The sequence below is a fragment of the Aedes albopictus genome, chromosome 1, assembly GCF_035046485.1.
Source record: "Aedes albopictus strain Foshan chromosome 1, AalbF5, whole genome shotgun sequence".
NCBI lineage: Eukaryota > Metazoa > Arthropoda > Insecta > Diptera > Culicidae > Aedes > Aedes albopictus.
The window spans coordinates 35,733,219-35,753,654 of NC_085136.1; the positions used below are offsets into that span (position 1 = coordinate 35,733,219).

The following is a 20,436-nucleotide window of genomic DNA, read 5'->3' on the forward strand; positions in this document are numbered from 1 at the left end:
GGTCTTCTGGTATTCTGATCTTCTGGTCTTCTGGTCTTCTAGTCTTCTAGCCTTTTGGTTTTCTGGTTTTCTGGTCTTCTGGTCTTCTGGTATTCTGGTCCTCTTTTTCTGGTCTTCTGGGTCTCTGGGTCTTTGGGCCCAGAGACTTTGGGTCTTTGGGTCTTTTGTTCTTTTGGTCTTCTCGTCTTCTCGTCTTCTCGTTTTCTCGTCTTCTCGTCTTTTCGTCTTCTGGTCTTCTGGTCCTCTGGACTTCCGGTCTTCTGGTCTTTTGGTCTGCTGGTCTTCTGGTCTTTTGGGCTTTTGGTCTTTTGGTCTTTTGGTCTTTTGGTCGTCTGGTCTTCTGGTCTTCTGGTATTATGGTCTTCTGGTCTTCTGGTTTAATTGAGAAGGCTTGGTCTTTCTACTGTAAAATGCGATACCAAGCCCCTTTTTAAAACTATTGTTCTATAAAAAACATCAAATCATTTCAAGGCTAAACTGATGAATCTGTTTGATCATAGTTTCAAGTGATGAGATCCTCAAAACAACATCGCAATCCAAGAGATTCCATTTTCCGATTTTTATCTCCCACTGCTTGGGGCGCTCGTGTTACTTGAAGGAAATAAACCCTTTCATGTTCCATACGTTAACTTGAGTTTTTTTTTCATTCTAGCGAAAGCGGAAAACGTTTAATACCTAGAAAATAGCAAAATTACTAGAGGGAAATCCTTGAGGAATTCTTCTAGGAATTCCTACGGAGCTTTTATACATGGCTGGTCTCGCTATTTTTAGGAATTTTTTGGTAATTTCTGTGAGAATTCCAACGACATTTCCATAAAAATAATCCTCCAGCAATGTACATATTTAGCAGATTCTTCAGAAATTTCCTTGGCAAATTTTCCGGAATTCTTCAGATACAACCTTTAGAAATTTATTTTAAAGCTCCTTTAGAAATTTCTTGTTGATTCTATTGGGAAATAATTTGGAAACCATCTAAACAGTTCCTGAAGGGATGGCCTTACTTACTTGTTCCTCGAAGAATTGGCGGAGAAAATTACAAAAAAAATAGTGGAGAGATTATATACGAAACTGTGGAAGGAATTATTCAAAAGAGGAAATCGTGGAAAGAGTACTGAAGCTACTGCATGGTTTTTTTTTGTTTTTATTAATGTGTATTTTAACTTATAGCTAATTCTACACTTACACCTACTGCATGGTTTTTGGTTTGTACATTTTTTTTTATATATTTGTATGGACCGTGATCTTTGCCCTGGGCTTGAGGAATTCTTCAAAGATTCCTTCTTGGATGCTTCTGTTCTTCGAGAAGTCTCGGCAATTTCATTGGGGTTGGGGCTTCCTTTATTTTTTCATCCAGAAATTCCACCTTAATTTCCACTAGGAATTACTTTTGGAGATTTCTACAGGAATTTTTCCAGCAATTTCCGGTAACATTCCTAGAGAAATTCCTGAGATTTTCATTTGACAGAATTCCTGAGGACACTTTCTATTGGAAATGCTGGAGAAATTTCTAGAGGAATCCCTGGGAAATTTCTAAGGAAATTCCTGAAGAAATTCATGCGAAATTTTCTTGAGAATTACGGAAACTTTTTAAATTCATGGGCAAATTTCTGAAAGAAATTCTTTAGAAGTTCCCAATGGTAATCCTTGGAAAACCATCCTAGAGAAATTCTTGGGGTACATCAAGATGGACTACCAGAGCAATTTCTAAACAAGTTCTTGGTGAAGTTGCTGGAGGAATTTTTGTGGAACTTCCTGGGAAAATTTCTGAAGAATTTCATGAGGCATTGGGGATATTTGCATGGGGAAATGATAATCCTGGGGAATTTTCCGAAGGCACCTCTCGTTGATTGGAAGAGGAGTTTCTGGGAAAATACATGGAGACATTCCTGGAAATTATCTTGGAAAAATTCAAAAGAAAATTCTGAAATAATTCCTCTGGAATTTTCTTATCAAAATCTTAATGGAATTTCTTGTAAAATTTATGCCCATTTTTTTGAGAAAATCCTGCTACAATTCCGTTCTGAATTCCTACTAGAAGCATGGTAAAATTTCTGAAGAAACCTCGCAGAATTTTTGGAGAAACTTCTAAGAAAATTCTTGGAGAAATTTCTGAGAAATTTCCTGGAGGAATTCCTGAAGAAATTTGTGCAGTGATTCAGAAGGAACTTAAATGGCAATTTATGGAGAACTTCTTTGGGAAACTACTGAATGCTTTCAAGGGGAACTTCCAGGCACATTAAAAAAAAAAATCATGCGGAAATTTCTGAGAGAATCTCTCTTGACATTTTTGTGGAAATTTCTAACATTTTTTCATAGGAAATTTCTGAAATTATTCCTAGGAAGAATTTCAAATGGTAAAATTCCTGGAGGAATCTCGAAAGAACTCTTGAAGAAATAATGGTAAAAATTTGTATAGATATTCCTGGGAATTTTGCTTAGAATTGCTTAGAAACTTTCTGAATAATTTCCTGGGAAATCTCAGAAAGAATTCTAATTTGAAATTTTAATGGAATTCATGAGGAAATTCCAGAAGGAATCTCTGGGAAATATATGATGGTATTTCTGAGGAATTCCTAAGGAAATAATCAAAGGAACTCCATAATGAAAACTCTTTACAAAATCCTGTAGGGATTTCTGAGGAAATTTCTGAAAGAGTGTATGGGGATATTTCTGAAATAATTCCTGGGGAAGCTCTTGAGGGCATTTCCTATAGGAAATCTTTGTGAAATTTCTGAAGGAATGAATGGAAAATCTTGAAGAAATTTGTGGAAAATTTTTGGAGGAGCTTCTGAGTAATTTTTTGTAAAAAGAAAATCCTGGGGTCATTCCCGGAATCTGTGGAGAATTCTTGGGGAAAATTCCTAGAAAAAGTCTGGTAAATTCCATGGAGGAATTTCAGAAAAACTTCCGGAAAGATTTCCTGTTGAAAGTCAGAAAGAATACCTTTTGAAATTACTAATGTAAATTCTCTGGAAATTTTGGGGGTAGTTCCTGGAGATATTTTTGAAAGATGTTTTGGGGAAATTCCCAAAATAATTCTCGTGGCCATTTTCAAATGGTTATTCTGGGGAAGTGGCTACAGGGATCTCTGAAGAATACTTTGAGTAAAATCCAAATCAAATTTTCTACAGAATTCTTGTGGAAATTCTTGGAGCAGCTGCTGTGTAAAGTTCTGAAAGTTTTGCTGCGGAAATTGCTTGGGGAACCCTACAGGGAAACTCCTAGAATGTCTGAACAAACCTTTGGAAATAAGAAATTTCAGTGTGAATAAGTAGAAATCCTTGAAAAAATCTTAATAGCATCCCATTGGGTATCTGAGTGAAACTCAATTGAAAACCTTGGAGGATTACCAGAAGAAATCCTGGAAGAGTTTCATGGAATAATCCCAGAAGAAATCCCTAGATAACTCCTGCAGTAGTCCTAAGGAAAACATCCTAAAAAATACATCCTAGAAGGAATCCTTGAACGAATCTAAGATGAAGTTCATGGATGAATTCCCAGAGTTTTTCCGAAAGGAATTTCCGGAAAAAAACCCTGAGTGAATTCTTAAGGAATCCCTGAGAGAGTTTCTAGAAGGATTCCTGAGGGAGTCTTTAGAGGAATCCCTGAGCGAGTTCCTGGAGGCATTCCTATAGGAATCTAAGAGAATTCATGAAAAAATCCCTGAGGGAGTTGCTAGAGATATCTCAGAGGCAGTTTCTAGAGATCTCTTAGGGGCAGTTCCTATAGAAATCCATAAGGGGGTTCCTAGGAGCATCCCAGAGGAAGTTCCTAGAGGAATGCCTGAAGGAAATTCTAAATCCCTGAGAATGTACATCGAGGAATCCCTGATGGAGAATCTCTGGGGAATTTCTGAGTAAATTCCTGAAGAAATTCATGCGAAATTTTCTTCAAGAATTTCGGACGCTTTCGAAATATTTTCTACAGAAATTCCAGCGGAATTTTTCGGAGGAATTCCTGGGAAAATTTCTGATAAAAATTTTAAGAAAGTGGTGATGGTAATCCTGGGGGAAATTCCCAAAGAAATTCCTGGGACACATCAAGATGAATACCGAAGAAATTTATGGAGAAGTTCTTGGAGAAATTGTTGGTGGATTTTTTGTGCAAATACCTGGAGATATTGGAGATATTCCCGAAGGAATTCCCGAGGGAATTTCGTGGAGGAATTGCTGGGCAAATTATTATATATATATATATATATATATATATATATATATATATATATATATATATATATATATATATATATATATATGGGGATATTTGCCAATGATAATCCTGGGGCATCTCTCGTAGATTTGTGAAAGAATTACTGAGAAAATACAAAGAGTAATTACTATGAAATATCCTCGAAAAATTCCTGGGATAATTCACAAAAAATTTGAAGAAGCTGCTAAGGAAATTCTTGGAGAAATTTCTAGGATATATGCTGGAGGAGTTGCTAAGGGAATTTGTGAAGTAATTCGAAGGGATTTCAGGGGAAACTCATGGAGGAATTCTTGGGGAAATTTCTGAATGAATTCATGGGGAATTTACTGGCCTATTTTCAAAAAATAATTCTGGGGTAATTCCGGAAAGAATCTCACTGGTCATTTTTAGGGAAAATAATTAACTTTTTTTAAGGAAATTTCTGAAAGGATTACTAGGAACATTTTCAAATCGGGAAATTCTTGGAAGAATCACGGAAGAATTTTTGAAGAAATATCTTTAAAAATTTTGAATTATAAAATATTTCCTGGGAAAACTCAGAATGAATCTCTTGTAAAATATCTATTGGAAATCATGAGGAAATTTCTGAAAGAATCTCTGGGAAATATATGAAGACATTTTCGGGAAATTCCTGAGGAAATTTGTGACAAAACTCCAGCAGAAGTTCTTCCGGGTAAATTTCTGAAAGAATTCCCAAGGAAATATCAAAGGAATTTATGAATAAATTTCCTTAAAAATTATGGGATAATTTCTAATGGAAATCCCTGAAGGGATCCCTGGGGAACTTTCTAAAAGAGTTCATGAGGATATTTCTGGGGGAATTCCTGGGAAAATTCCTGAGGGCATTTCCTATTGGAAACCCTTGTGAAAGTTCTGGAGTAATATTTGATGAGTTCTTGAAGGAATTTCCGGAAAATTTCCAACAGAATTTCTAAGAAAAGTTTTGGAGTAGCTTCTCGGTTAACTTTTTAAAATAATCCTGGAGAAGTTTCCGGAAGGAATCTGTGGAGAATTCTTGGGGAAAATTCCTAGAGGAAGTCCTGGAAAATTTCCTGAAGGACTTTCTGAAAATCTTCATGAAAGAATTCCTGGAGAAAATTAGAAAGAATACCTTTAAAAATAACTAATATAAATTTTTAGGATATTTCTGGCATAATTTCAAGAGGAGTTACGGAGGAAATTTCTGAAGAATTGTCTGGAGAAATTTCTACAGCAATTTATGGGAATATTTCAGGGGAATTTCCCAGAGAAATTTCTGGGGCTATTTTTAAAGAATTTTTCAGGAAATTCCCAAAATAATTGTCTGGGCCATTAACAAATGAATATTCTGGGGAAATAGCTGCAGGAATCTCTGAGGAATACTTAAAAGCATTCTGAGGAAATTCAGAGTTCCTGTGGAAATTTTTCGAAGAGATGCTGGGTCAATTTCTTGCGGAAATTACTTGACTACAACTCCTACAAGAAAATTCCTGAAATGTCTGAACAAACCTTTGAAAATACCTACTCATAACTTTGTTGTTTCTCCAATAATGAAGAAGAAAAAAATTACTTGAAGGATAACCAGAAGGAATCCTGGAAAAAATCATAGAATAATCCTAGAAGAAATTCCTGGATAAGTCCTGGAGGAGTCCCAGTTCCAGACATCCTAAAAAAATGCCAGAAGGGATTCTTGAACGAATCTCAGAAGAAGTACATGGTGGAATTCCGTAAGAAATTTCCAGAGTTTATCCGGAAAGAATCACCGGAGGAATCCCTGAGTGAGTACCCAAGGAATCCCTGAGAGAATTTGCGGAGGAATCCCTGTGCGAGTTTCTGGAGAAATTCGTGAGGAAATTCCTATAGGAATCTATGAATCCCTGAGGGAGATTCTAGAGATATCTCAGAGGCAATTACTAGAGGATTTCCTGAAGGAGTTCCTATAGGAATCCACTAGGGTGTTCCTTGAGGAATCCCAGAAGGAGTTCCTAGAGGAATCCCAGAAGGAGTTCCTAGAGGAAGCCCTGAGGGAGTTCCAATAGGAATCCATTAGGGAGTTCTAAGAGGATTCCCTGAGGGAGTTTCTAGAGGAATCCCAGAAGGAGTTCCTAGAGGTATGCCTGAGGGAGTTCCTCGAGGTACTCCCTAGAGGAATTCCTGAGGGAGTTCCTAAAGGAATCCAGTAGGGAGTTCTTAGAGGAATCCCAGAAGGAGTTCCTGAAGAAATTCATAGAGGAATCTTTGAGAGTTCCTAGAGGTATTCCTGAGGAAGTTCCTAGAAGATTTCCTGAGAAACTTACTTGCGGCATCCCTGAGGGAGTGCTAAGCGGAATCCCTGAGGGAGATCTAAGTGGAATCCCTGAGGGAGTTCCTAGAGGAATTCCTGTGGGAGTTCCTATGGGAATCCACTAGGGTGTTCCTAGAGGAATCCCAGAAGGAGTTCCTAGAGGAATTTCTGAGAAAGTTCCAATTGGAATCCATCAGAGTGTTCCTAGAGGAATCCCTGAGGGAGTTCCAATAGGAATCCATTAGGGAGTTCCTAGAGGAATCCCTGAGGGAGCTCCTAAAGGAATTCCTGAGGGAGTTCCTAGAGGAATTCCTGAGGGAGTTCTTATAGGAATCCACTAGGGTAATCCTAGAGGAATCCCAGAATGAGTTTCTAGAGGAAGCCCTGAGGGAGTTCCAATTGCAATCCATTAGGGAGTTTCTAGAATAATCCCTGAGGGAGTTCCTAGAGGAATCCCAGAAGGAGTTCCTAGAGGTATGCCTGACCCTGAGGGAGTTCCTCGAGGTACTCCCTAGAGGAATTCCTAAGGGAGTTTCTAAAGGAACCCAGTAGGGAGTTCTTAGAGGAATCCTAGAAGGAGTTACTGAAGGAATTCCTAAAGGAATCTATGAGAGACTTCCTACAGGTGTTCCTGAAGAAGTTCCTAGAAGAATTCCTGAGAAAGTTTTTTGCGGCATCCCTGAGAGAGTTCTAAGAGGAATACCTGAGGGAGTTCCTAGTGGAATTCGAAAGGAAGTTCCTATAGGAATCCATTAGGGAGTTCCTAGAGATATCCCCGAGGAAGTTCCTTGAGAAATCTCTGAGGAAATACCTAAATGAATCTTTGAGGAAATTCCTAGAGGAATCTCTGAGGGGATTCCTAGAGCAATTCCTCAGAGAAATACTAGATGAATCTGTCAGGGAATTCATAGAGAATTTAAAAGATTGGATCATTGATATTATTCTCCTCCTAATCGCCCAAATTGAATCGAGATTTTGATTGTTCGCATCATTACTTTCCTTATCGCCTGCGGAGGACCCAAAATGCCCAAACCCTCTCAAAGCATTTATTTGTACAAACTTCGCCGAATCGCTTTTTGAATAAATACATTTCAATAAACCGCAAGCCGATAAAAGAGCCATTCAATAGCACTCAAATCCACCACGCTGATCTCCCTTTAATCGAGTCACACTTGCCGAAACGGCTACGCTGGCTGCTACGCTGCCTGTACCTACGTACTACACATAAATACCATCGCCATCAAAGCCCCGATTTACGAGCTTAGGATATTTTGGTGGACGGGCCACGCGCCGTCTGGCGCCAATCATGCCATTCTGTCTCTCTCGCTCGCTCGCTCGTCGAATCATTACAACTTAATCGGCCTTAATCTTAGGTGGAGCCACCCGTTGTTGGCGTTGTTGTTGGTTGCAAAAATAGCGCGGAGCCGCAGTCGGAACGAGGGCAAATAAAAACATCCAATCTACGCCGAGAGCGACGGACGGACGGACGGGTCTTTCTTGTATATTGAAATTGCCTCTGGGGAGAAAATCGCTTTTCCATCGTGAAAGGAAATAATTCTGGCCATGGTGGTGGGGGTGGCGGAGGCCCGGTAGGGTGATAATCTTTTACGATCCGGAAAAGTCAAAGTAATTGAAGAAGTTACTGGAAGAATCCGGTCAAAATATATGAAAAGACATCTCCGCAGGAATGGCTCTCCTCAAGGCATGAAATCCAATTAAAATTGAGCATTTCACTCGCCCCTTAATTTATGTTGCTGTGGCGTTGCAACGCGTTGTGGCCTAAATGCAGGGGCATGTCAAAATTGTTGCTGTTTTCGTTGCCTACTTGCAGGCGTATTTCATCTACTCGTTTTCGATGCTTCCCACTCCTCTTGCTCGCAGAAAATTCCCGCTAAAACGTGATCGAAAAACTGGCAAGCCAAAGTTTGTGTGAATCGATTTATCGATTATACACAGCGATATCGTAAAATTTGCTGGTCCTGTGTGGTTTCCTCCCCCAAAGTTATACTTTCGGTTCGGCTAGTAGCCCAGTAAATTTGCCGCCGGAAAGTCAGGCTACGGTCCAACAGCTGGTTCCGATGGCGTGCCACCAGATGGTGCTGTGCGAGGGTGGGTTGGTTGGTTGGTAATCGTGTAGGCAGACTTTATGAGGCGATTGTGTAAACGGAGAAAACAGCCCCCTCCCTCTCCCTATCCAGTACCCAGCTGGGACGAAGAAGTGCACGGACCAACCATGTGGAAAAATTGGAAAGTTTCACCACCACATCCAGCCTGTGCTAGAGGCTGGTTTGCTGATGCGAGACATGAAGTGCCAACCAACCAACGAACCAACCAACAACGAACGGTCCGGACAGGGAAATTGTTTTCGATTACGAAGCGCAAAGCTCACAAATTTCGACCTGCAAAATGGAATCGAAAAGACTCCGGGGCTCTAGTGTGTGCGAGGTGCGGTTTCTCCGAGGCCTTTCCCAGATGGGCAGTTTGTTCGTTGGTTGGTACAGTTCGCCGGAAGTCGATGCGGTTGTGGAATTGAATTTTTAATTTTTCAATTTTGTTTTCTCAGACCACCGCACCACCGGTGCGAGTGTCGTTCGGGGAAATTCTTTTCAGGTGGAAATAGGAACCATTGAACCGAAGAAGAATGTGTCATGAACACTGGGAATGCTTATTGAGCTCAATTGTTCGGATGAGAAGTGTTGATGGCTTCTGATAAGAAGCTTCTCTAACTTCTGACGAGAAGCTTTCCAGGCTTCTAATGGTATATTTTCTTAGCTTTTGATGAGAAGCTTACCAAGCTTCTGTTATGACGTTTTCGATGCTTCTCATCAGAAGCATGCAAAGCTTCTCATCAGAAGCTTGGAAAGCTTCTCATCAGAAGCTTGGAAAGCTTCTCATCAGAAGCTCAGAAAGCTTCTCATCAGAAGCTTAGAAAGCTTCTCATCAGTAACTTGGAAAGCTTCTCATGAGAAGCTTATGCACCTTCTCACTAGAAGCTTAGAATGGCTTTCAAAGCTACTCATCAGAAGCTCGAAAGCTTCTCATCAGAAGCTCGCAAGCTTCTCATCGGAAGCACGAAAGCTTCTCATCAGAAATTCAGAAAGCTTCTCATCAGAAGCGTAGAAAGCTTCTCATCAGAAGCGTAGAAAGCTTCTCATCAGAAGCGTAGAAAGCTTCTCATCAGAAGCTCAGAAAGCTTCTCATCAGAAACTTGGAAAGCTTCTCATCAGAGGCTTGAAAAGTTCCTCATCAAAAGCTTGGAAAGCTTCTAACCAGAAATTTGGAGGCTTGTCATCAGAAGCATGGAAAGCTTCTCATTAGAAGCTTGGAAGGCTTCTCATCAGAAGCTTAGAAAGCTTTTCATACGTAGCTTAAAAGCTTCTCAGAACCTTGGAATCAAAAGCTTAGAAACCTTCTCATCTGAAGCTTTCCAAGCTTCTCATAAGAAGCTCAGAAAGCCTCTTATTAGAAACTTGGAAAGCTTCTCATCAGTAACTAGAAATCGGATTTTAAGACACCTTCTCATCAGAAGCTAAGAAAGCTTCGCATCAGAAACTTGGAAAGCTTCTCATCACAAGCTTGGAAAGCTTCTCATCAGAAGCTTGGAAAGTTCCTCATCAGAAGCTTGAACAGCTTTTCTTCAGACGCTTGGAAAGCTTCCAATCAATATCTAGGAAAGCTTCTTGTCAGAGGCGTGGAAAGCTTCTCATCAAAAGCTAGAAAAGTTTTTCATTAGGAGCTTGGTAAGCTTCCCAAGGCTCTTATGAGAAGCTTTCCAATCTTATGATGAGAAGCTGTATAAGCTTTCGAACTGAAGCTGCTCAAGCTTCCGATGAGAAGTTTTCCAAGCTTCTGCCGAAAAGCTGTGCAAGCTTCTGCTGAAAAGTTGTGCACGCTTCTGCTGAAAACCTGTGCAAGCTTCTGCTGAAAAGCTGTGCAAGCTTCTGTTGGGAAGCTTTGCAAGCTTCTGCTGAGAAGCTTCCCAAGCATTTGCTGAGAAGCTTTCCAAGCTTCTGATGAGAAGCTTTCCAAGCTGCTGCTGAGAAGTTTTGCAAGCTGCTGTTGAGAACCTATGGGAAACTTTCGAAACCTTCGATAAAAAGCTTCCGAGCTTCTGCTGAGAAACTTTCCAAGCTTCTGCTGAGGAGCTTTCGAAATTTCTGCTGAGAAGCTTTCAAGCTTCTGCTGAGAAGTTTCCCATGCTTCTGCTGCGAAGCTCTCCAAGCTTCTGCTAAGAAGCTTTTCAAGCTTCTGCTGAGATGCTTTCTAAGCTTCTGCTGAGAAGCTATCCAAGCTTCTGCTGAGAAGCTTTCGAAGTTTCTGCTGAGAAGCTTTCAATATTCTGCTGAGAAGTTTCCCATGCTTCTGCTGCGAAGCTCTCCAAGCTTCTACTGAGATGCTTTCCAAGCTTCTGCTGAGAAGCTATCCAAGCTTCTGCTGAGAAGCTTTCTTAGCTTCTGCTGAGAAGCTATCCAAGCTTCTGCTGAGAAGCTTTTCAAAACTTTTCCAAGCTTCTGCTGAGAAGCTTTTCAAGCTTCTTCTGAGAAGCTTTCAAAGCTTCTGCTGAGAAGCTATCCAAGCTTCTACTGAGAAGATTTCCAAGCTTCTGTGATGTTGAGAAGCTTGTCAACCTATTAGAAACTTTCGGAACCTATTATGAGAAGCTTTCGAGCTTCTGCTGAGAAACTTTCAAGCTTCTGATGAAAAGCTTTCAAGCTTCAGCTGAGAAGTTTCCCAAGCTTTTGCTGAGAAGCTTTCCAAGCTTCTGATGAGAAGCTTTCCAAGCTGCTGCTGAGAAGTTTTGCAAGCTGCTGTTGAGAACCTATGGGAAACTTTCGAAACCTATGATAAAAAGCTTTCGAGCTTCTGCTGAGAAACTTTCCAAGCTTCTGCTGAGGAGCTTTCGAAGTTTCTGCTGAGAAGCTTTCAAGCTTCAGCTGAGAAGTTTCCCATGTTTCTGCTGCGAAGCTCTCCAAGCTTCTGCTAAGAAGCTTTTCATGCTTCTGCTGAGATGCTTTCTAAGCTTCTGCGGAGATGCTTTCTAAGCTTCTGCTGAGAAGCTATCCATGCTTCTGCTGAGAAGTTTTCGAAGTTTCTGCTGAGAAGCTTTCAATATTCTGCTGAGAAGTTTCCCATGCTTCTGCTGCGAAGCTCTCCAAGCTTCTGCTGAGATGCTTTCCAAGCTTCTGCTGAGAAGCTTTCCCGAGCAATGTTTCATAACAACCGGATAACATACTGTGTTATCTGATATCAACAATAATTATCTAAATTTGTTCTCATTGTGGCTGAATAAGCAGGCAACATAACAAACATGATAACAACCAAGTATACCCGTGATACCAATGAAATATCTCATTATGTTATCATATAAGGCACCCTGATAACAACTTCTGTAAATCTCTCAATTTTATCCAATTGAAAACTTATTTTGTTATCAGAAAGATATTTGCAACGGTCATTGATAACTAACTTCCATTGTTGTTGTCGACGATGATGCCCCCAGTTTGACAGGTAATGGTAACATGAACTACCAAGTTGATAACACAATATCGTAAAATGAGTTCTGGAGCGAACACTAGTTATCAGTTTGTTACTGCTCAGTTATTGTACTTTGCTCGGGTTCTTAGCTTCTGCTGAGAAGCTATCCAAGCTTCTGCTGAGAAGCTTTTCAAAACTTTTCCAAGCTTCTGCTGAGAAGCTTTTCAAGCTTCTTCTGAGAAGCTTTCAAAGCTTCTGCTGAGAAGCTATCCAAGCTTCTGCTGAGAAGCTTTCCAAGCTTCTGTGATGTTGAGAAGCTTTTCAACCTATTAGAAACCTTCGGAACCTATGATCAGAAGCTTTCGAGCTTCTGCTGAGAAACTTTCAAGCTTCTGATGAGAAGCTTTCAAGCTTCAGCTGAGAAGTTTCCCAAGCTTTTGCTGAGAAGCTTTCCAGCTTCTGAAGAGAAGCTTTCCAAGCTTCTGATGAGAAGCCTTTCAAGCTGCTGCTGAGACGCTTTGCAAGCTGCTGCTGAGAAGCTTTTGAACCTTCGAGAAGTTTTCGAAACCTATGATGAGAAGCTTTCCGAGCTTCTGCTGAGAAGATTTCCGAGTTTCTGAAGGGAAGCTTACCAAGCTTCTGAAGAGAAGCTTTCCAAGCTTCCGAAGAGAAGCTATCCAAGCTTCTGCTGAGAAGCTTTCCAAGCTTCTGAAGACAAGCTTTCCAAGCTTCTGAAGAGAAGCTTTCCGAGCTTCTGAAGAGAAGCTTTCCAAGCTTCTGCAGAGAAGTTTTCCAAGCTTCTGAAGAGAGCTTTCCAAGCTTCTGAAGATAGGCTTTTCAAGCTTCTGATGATAAGCTTTCCAAGCTTCTGAAGAGAAGCTTCCCAAGCTTTTGAAGAGAAGGTTCCCAAGCTTCTAAAGAGACTCTTTCCAAGCTTCTGAAGAAAGGCTATTCAAGCTTCTGAAGAGAAGCTTCCCAAGCTTCTGATGAGAAGCTTCCCAAGCTTCTGATGAGAAGCTTCCTAAGCTTCTGAGGAGAAGCTTTCCAAGCTTCTGAGGAGAAGCTTTCCAAGCTTCTGATGAGAAGCTTTTCAAGCTGCTGCTGAGAAACTTTCGGAACCTATGATGAGAAGCTTTCCGAGCTTCTGCTGATAAGCTTTCCAAGCTTCTGATTAGAAGCTTTCCAAGCTTCTATCTTCTTTTTCTATCTACTATCTACTGTCTTCTATCTTCTATCTTCTATCTTCTATCTTCTTTTTCTATCAACTATCTACTGTCTTCTATCTTTTATCTTCTATCTTCTATCTTCTATCCTCTATCTTCTATCTTCTATCTTCTATCTTCTATCTTCTATCTTCTATCTTCTATCTTCTATCTTCTATCTTCTATCTTCTATCTTCTATCTTCAATCTTCTATCTTCTATCTTCTATCTTCTATCTTCTATCTTCTATCTTCTATCTTCTATCTTCTATCTTCTATCTTCTATCTTCTATCTTCTATCTTCTATCTTCTATCTTCTATCTTCTATCTTCTATCTTCTATCTTCTATCTTCTATCTTCTATCTTCTATCTTCTATCTTCTATCTTCTATCTTCTATCTTCTATCTTCTATCTTCTATCTTCTATCTTCTATCTTCTATCTTCTATCTTCTATCTTCTATCTTCTATCTTCTATCTTCTATCTTCTATCTTCTATCTTCTATCTTCTATCTTCTATCTTCTATCTTCTATCTTCTATCTTCTATCTTCTATCTTCTATCTTCTATCTTCTATCTTCTATCTTCTATCTTCTATATTCTATCTTCTATCTTCTATCTTCTATCTTCTATCTTCTATCTTCTATCTTCTATCTTCTATCTTCTATCTTCTATCTTCTATCTTCTATCTTCTATCTTCTATCTTCTATCTTCTATCTTCTATCTTCTATCTTCTATCTTCTATCTTCTATCTTCTATCTTCTATCTTCTATTTCTATCTTCTATCTTCTATCTTCTATCTTCTATCTTCTATCTTCTATCTTCTATCTTCTATCTTCTATTTCTATCTTCTATCTTCTATCTTCTATCTTCTATCTTCTATCTTCTATCTTCTATCTTCTATCTTCTATCTTCTATCTTCTATCTTCTATCTTCTATCTTCTATCTTCTATCTTCTATCTTCTGTCTTCTGTCTTCTATATTCTATCTTCTATCTCCTAGCTTCTTTTTTCTATCTTCTATCTTCTATGTTTCAGCTATACCTCGATAACTATTCTCAATCAAAGCAAATTGCCTGTTTAAAAATGATTGGTATAACCTTTGAAATATGGAACACACATCTGAGGTTGATTTGAAACAGAAAAGGAAGTCAATAAACCAAGCCATTAGAATTTCATAGAATCATGCTCGGTTTGATTTCCAAGAAGATGGCCTCTGAAACAAGTATGCCTCCTATCGGGTTATGGTTTCTTATGATGTAACGTATCTGGTTCAATATTTAATGAGATCAAAATTATTACAGTAGCTGTTTGTAACCTCCTTTCCTTTTCTTCTTTCTCCTTGCAGACCGTACACAATTGAAGTGAACTGCACCGTTCTGGAAGTGTACCTAACTGCCAATTCCATTTAGAGCTAACTTTCTCGATTCTCACTAATCGCAAACAATGGAAATTGCAAAATGGCTCATCATCATCGTCGGGGGAGGAGGATGATGATGATGATTACAACCGTTCTTTCTCCCGTCAAAAGCCATGCTTGCCATCGAGAAAACACCACCCCGAATGTGTGAATCCGTTTCGTCGTTTTCCTAAGTGTCGTTAAAGTGAGCGAGAAAGGGAAATTTACCCAAAATCACGGACCCAGCTCACATCCTCCCGGACGGAGGGCGCCCAACAGGAGCCGAGAGACACAATTCGGCCGCAAAAATGCTAATCAAGGCCAACATTTGGATGTACGTGTTTCAACTGGTCGTGATGAAAGGTAAGTTCTGGTTTTTCACTTTTGAATTAGCAATTTTATCACCCTCACGAACGCCTATTCAAGATTTCGGAAGCTTACAGATCCTTTCAAAGGCTTTTGAGGCTTGTCTCAACAAACCCACCCATTTAGTTGAATCTTCTAATAGAGTTTCCCACGTTTGGTTCAAGTTGTGCTAAATGGTGTTGTCGGGTTTCCGGTCGTGGCCCATCAAGAGGACCCCGATAACACGAACGGGAGGCTTCTTTCCGAAAAACGTCTTCTCTCGATTCTTGTGAATACCAATTAATATTAAACAACCATTCCTCCCACGTTCTGGCAGCCGAACCTTCTGTTGCATTATGGGTAAACTGTTGAATGCGTCCATAGAATACTTTGAACAGATTTTTTTCGATCTATGCATCCGAACGTCATTACTGGTACTGCGTACACTTCGGGTTCGTTATCCGAAATTTCAGATTTCATCATCCCGCAGGATCATCTGACATGCTTCTTCATCAGTACATACTTCAGGAAAACAAACATCTCTTAGATGTCTCGGATGCACTTCGGAGCTCAAGTGTTTCACTACCTACACTGAATTTTGAATCCTTCAAGGCCAATACAGCAGACTCGGTTTCCTCACGTCGTTGACCACCTGTCCAGTCTGGTCTGCCTGTCTCGAGTGGATCCATTCTTTATGACACCAACGAACCTAACCTCAAAATGACTACTGTTCGAAATCGGAACACCCTATTCAAACCTAATTTTCAGAGCAGCACTTGTTTGTTGTGTGGCAGCTTGAAACTACTTATTATAAACGATAACATTTACACCATATCATTTCTTTTGCCGTTTCACATCAGTAATGTTGAGTACTTACCCTCAATTGTCTTATTTCTCCGGACCTGAATGGCGGGTTTCTGCCGCGGGTTTGGCTCGCTAGGATCCTTCAGACGAATAGCGAATAAATGCAAATAATATAAACACAAAATTTGCTATACACTAATCAGAATCACAAACTACACAATTTAGCCGACTAAGCGATATTAGCTTCCCGATCAGATTCTTTAGTAAAATAACGAACTGATTTTCAAAATGAAGCGTACTTTAACTTTCCTAAATTAAACTATACCGTTTTGTTTGGTTTTATTTTGTCAATATTCTCACTTTTCTTTTTAATGTTTTTATTTACTTCTACTGTTCTTTCTTTCTTCCAACATACCTGCTGACATCTATGCTCAGCGCACGGTTCATCCATCCACGGGTGTCGTCTTGTTCTGTGTGGATCGCATGCTGCGCCCTGGTTGCACCGTCGCAAGGTGGTACGGAGCTGTGCCAATACACCCCGTCCTGTAACTCTGGTGGGGCTTCTTGGCTGCACCGGATTTACCCTCCTGCACCTCGAGCACAGCCACTCATCATCATCAACCTGCTAAACTTACCCTTCACCATGTTCGGTTGGATTCTACCGTTCGCACCCGTGTAGACATCCGTTACGGTGACTCGGAAAGCTATTTCTTCCGCTGGTTGAAGAATGGCAGATACTCGGACATCCACCGAGCCCACAGCTTGTCCGCCAGTCGTTGTGACCGCTTGTAGCGGTCCCGCAGTGCTTCGACCTCGCTCTTCGGTGGACCGGAACGCTCCTCTGAGATCGCGCCAACGCCGCGAACGAAACGGTTCGGCGTTAACGCTTCCTCCGTTTCTGGTTCCAGGCCAACGTATGTTAGCGGCCGGGAATTCAGGTCTTTGGCCTCCGCTTTCGTTGTCAGCGCTTCGTCGGTTATCGTGCGCCCGTCGTTTTTTTCATCAGTGCTGCCACCTCCAACCTACGGCCGACCGTGACAGTTAGTGAGCCACAGTGATCCACATCAGTATGACGGTCTCCAGTTAGCCTGGTGGTTAAGGCTATGGATCGCCAATCCGGAGACGACGGGTTCGATTCCCGTTCCGGTCGGGAAAATTTTCTCGACTCCCTGGGTGTTGTGGCGGCGATTCTATCGGAGCACTATTTTCTATAGCAGATCTAAACACGGCGTTTCTGATGATCAGCTTAAACTAAAAACAATTTTATTTAGCAACATTTCATTATAATCATATAAATCTTACTCACAATTTATAGTGCCTCTGCCCACTCAATTTATTATTCTATGTTTATTTATTTATCCTAATTTTAATTCACTAGATGCGGGTGTGCAATTCAATTGCTACACATTCTATTCTTTTACTACCTTCCTTTATTCATATAGGGTGACTATCAGAGGCTGTCGCGCCAACACTGGGCATAGTGTATCATTGTGCTTGCCTTACAATATACAAATTCATGCAATGGCAGGCAAAGAAAGCCCTTCAACTAATAACTGTGGGAGTGCTCAAAGAACACTAAGTTGAAGTGAGGCAGGCCAAGTCCCAGTGGGGACGTAGAGCCACAAAGAAGAAGAAGATGACTGAACTGTGGCAGTTGCGGTGTTCTCAGACGCGTGACATCTCTTCTACACCTTCCACGTTCAGGAACGAGCTTAAGGTGTGCATGCTACTGCTCGCCTTCACTTGCTGCTGCTGTTGCTGCTGCTGTTGCCGCTGCTTCTGGTCCTTCGTCAAGTTGAAGACATGCTCCGCGAAGTTTCTTTTGCAGACACACTCGGATCTTCTCGGTAGTATACGGAACTTATCTTGCTTACTCTGGCCAGCATTCCTCCGGTTGGTACCGGAACTCTCCACCACAAAACCATGGTCCATCTGAACGCAGGCTATTCAGTTTCTCCCACCTAATCAACACGTCGGCCACGTTGCACTTGGTCTGCACCAACCTCCATTCTGCAAGCCTCGTTAGACGACTGCGGATCTCGCCGATGCGTGTAGTTGTATGCTACTGAAATAGTAGCGGGGAACGCGGTAAAATTCCTGTTCCGGAATTTTCTGGATACATTTGCTCTTCTTCTCCTGACTAAGATTGCTGACGTTGTTGAGCGGAACGTATCACGCCTTGTTGCTCTCCAACACTAGCTGCTTCGACGCCGTCGCTTCGTACACGGTGCCTTCGTCGAGATTCTCAACGATTGTGCAGCGGACTTTGGCATCAACCTCCGGATCCTTTCTCAGGTGCAACTCTAATGTCGGCCTCTTCACCGCCATAGGGTAGTTGTCGGTAGCTTCGGAGTCATCTTCTACCACGAAACGATCGCTGATCCTCACCGCCGAATTCTCCAAAATCTCCTTCGCTCTTCTGTCTTCTTCCTGCTCCGGAAGCAAGGCAATGGAACTGCCGGACTCCTCCAGCGTGTAGTGGTTCTTCGGAAGATCGTGGCTGCACGAATGATGCGCGACCATTCCGTTGATCACGTTTACAGGTCACGTCGGTATATGGTCCAACCCAGCTTCGGCATCACTGCTATCGGCTCCTCCGGTCTACCAATTCGTGATTCCAACGGTGCGAAAAGATGGATGTCCTTCAACCCGATCAATATTTGTGGAGTAGTTTGCTGTACATCGGTGATCGGTAGGCCTTGGAGATGTGCGTGTTTCTTCACCACTTCCGAAATAGCCACTGTATGCTGCGGCAGCTTCAAGTTCCCCACTGTGTGAGCACTCTTGATATGAAGCGTTGCGTGGATCCTTTCGCCGAGATGAACAGACTCTTGCACTGCGAATCTTTCTCGGTTCTGGAAACTCCGGCAGTTCAAGTGAGGCGCAGCGGCTGCGTTACGCCTCGAACTCCTAGGTAGTCGATTCACCAGTGCCTTTTCAACCAGCGTATACGATGATCCTTCGTCCAGAAACGCGATAGTGTCCCAGTGCAGAGTGACGGCCATCATCCGGAAGATCACGGTTGGCTTTGGCTGCGCAGCGTGAACGTTGCAGTTGAGTCCTGCGGCGGGCCTGTCGAAATGAAGCAGCGGGTTGTGACGCTCCTCGCAGCCTTCGATGGTGCAAAGGAAGCTTAGCTTGCAGCCGGTGGTGCCGTGCTCATTTAGGCACAGTTGGCATAGCTTCCATCTGCGTACCGCTTCCCATCGCTCTCCGAGCTGAAGTCTCCGAAACTTCTCGCAGTTCCGGATGCGGTGATCCACTCTGCCACAAATCCGGCAGGCCTTCCTCTCCCTCCTAGGTGGACTCAAACTCCCACTCTCTTCCACGTCATGCGAAAGCACGTAGCCGTCGTGCGTTCTGCTCGTCAATCATCTCTTCGATCCGGATTCTCCGGAACGGGGATTCCTTCTCCGTACGCAGCAACTTCGCTGGCGTCCTTCACGATCCTTGACAGGAAGTTGGATAACGTCGCTTCTCCGTCAGCTCCTGGATAAGCATCGGGTTGACCAAGTGCGTCGTTAGTCCGGTCGCTTCTAGGTGATCGGAAAGCTGCTGCACTACCACTCCAAAACCAACGAAATTTGCCAGCCGATCCCTATTTGGTGGCGCTGCGTTGCGAACCTTCGCCAACGGCATGTTGAGAAGTCACTCTGGCCTGCCGTACAGCATGCGCAGTGCATTGGCGTATCTAGGATTTTTTCCTAGGGGGTGCCTAGGGGGTGCCAGATTCAGTGGCTTCCAGGTTGTTTTTTTGTAAAAGGAAATACCGATCCACCACCGATCCACCACCGATCCACAGCCTATGGATCCACCCTCAATTTCTCAGTCGCGAGAAAAATGAGCCCACAAAGAATAGCTTTTTTGGAAAATTCGATTCGTTGTACTGATCTAACACTTTCCCCGCCATGAAGGTATGAGAACTTGATAAATTGATTGCGTATAATAAGGACGGTTCAATTTATAAAACGGACAACTTGCTTGTGCAATATCTTTTTTATTTTTCAATAAAATCATTATCAATTTTTTGCGTAACTTTCTATAGGTATTCTCAAATGTAGGAAAAATATAACATTAAGCAAAATGATCTTTATTGTGTAACTGAAGCGGTTTTCGTAAAACATCAATAAAAACCCATTTCTCAAAATTCGACATAACTTTCCTCATACTTAACATGCAGATTTTCATGAAGTTTTTAATGAATTGGAAGCTTACACTATTCTACTAAAGGTAAAGCTCAATAGTTGATCAGTAATAATGCACCAAGCTGGTACCAGCTTGATATAGTGAGTTGCCTTGTTTTTATAGAAATTATTAAAAAATGTTCATTTAAGTCCTGTGTTGCAATAACATCACGGATTCGGCTAAAAATTTATCCAGAGTAGTAGAATATTGCTCTCTGAATGATACTGAAGAAAATTAACTGTTAATTGCATTTTTCATCAAAAATTTAATCCATAAAGATGGTCATATTAAAAAATTCCATTCTTTTTGCTCCATTGATGCAGATTTTCGACTCTAGCGAATCTTGTTGTTATATATTTCCAACAAAGTTGGTCCTATGTTATTGTACACCTTATTTAATAATAATCGGATGCATAGTTTTTATTCCCAACATCATTGTTATGCAAAATTTGCATTAGGTAGCTTGGTTATTTGGAAGAACCATCAACGAAAGAAACTGTTTTGATTACTGTATCTGTAATGCCGCACAGTAATCAAACCAGCAATGCTATTAAGAAGCAG

The 20,436-nt window shown here is 41.4% G+C and overlaps 1 protein-coding gene across 1 annotated transcript in view; it reads left to right on the forward strand.

Moving 5' to 3' along the window:
- The window catches only part of LOC109406629 (uncharacterized), a 246,946-nt gene that overhangs the window by 82,444 nt on the left and 144,066 nt on the right, over nt 1-20,436 (forward strand). The window contains exon 2 of the mRNA XM_029854731.2: nt 14,491-14,904. Within this exon, the coding sequence (XP_029710591.2) occupies nt 14,850-14,904 (55 nt within the window). The 5' untranslated portion in view covers nt 14,491-14,849. The remainder of the gene's footprint in view (nt 1-14,490; nt 14,905-20,436) is intronic.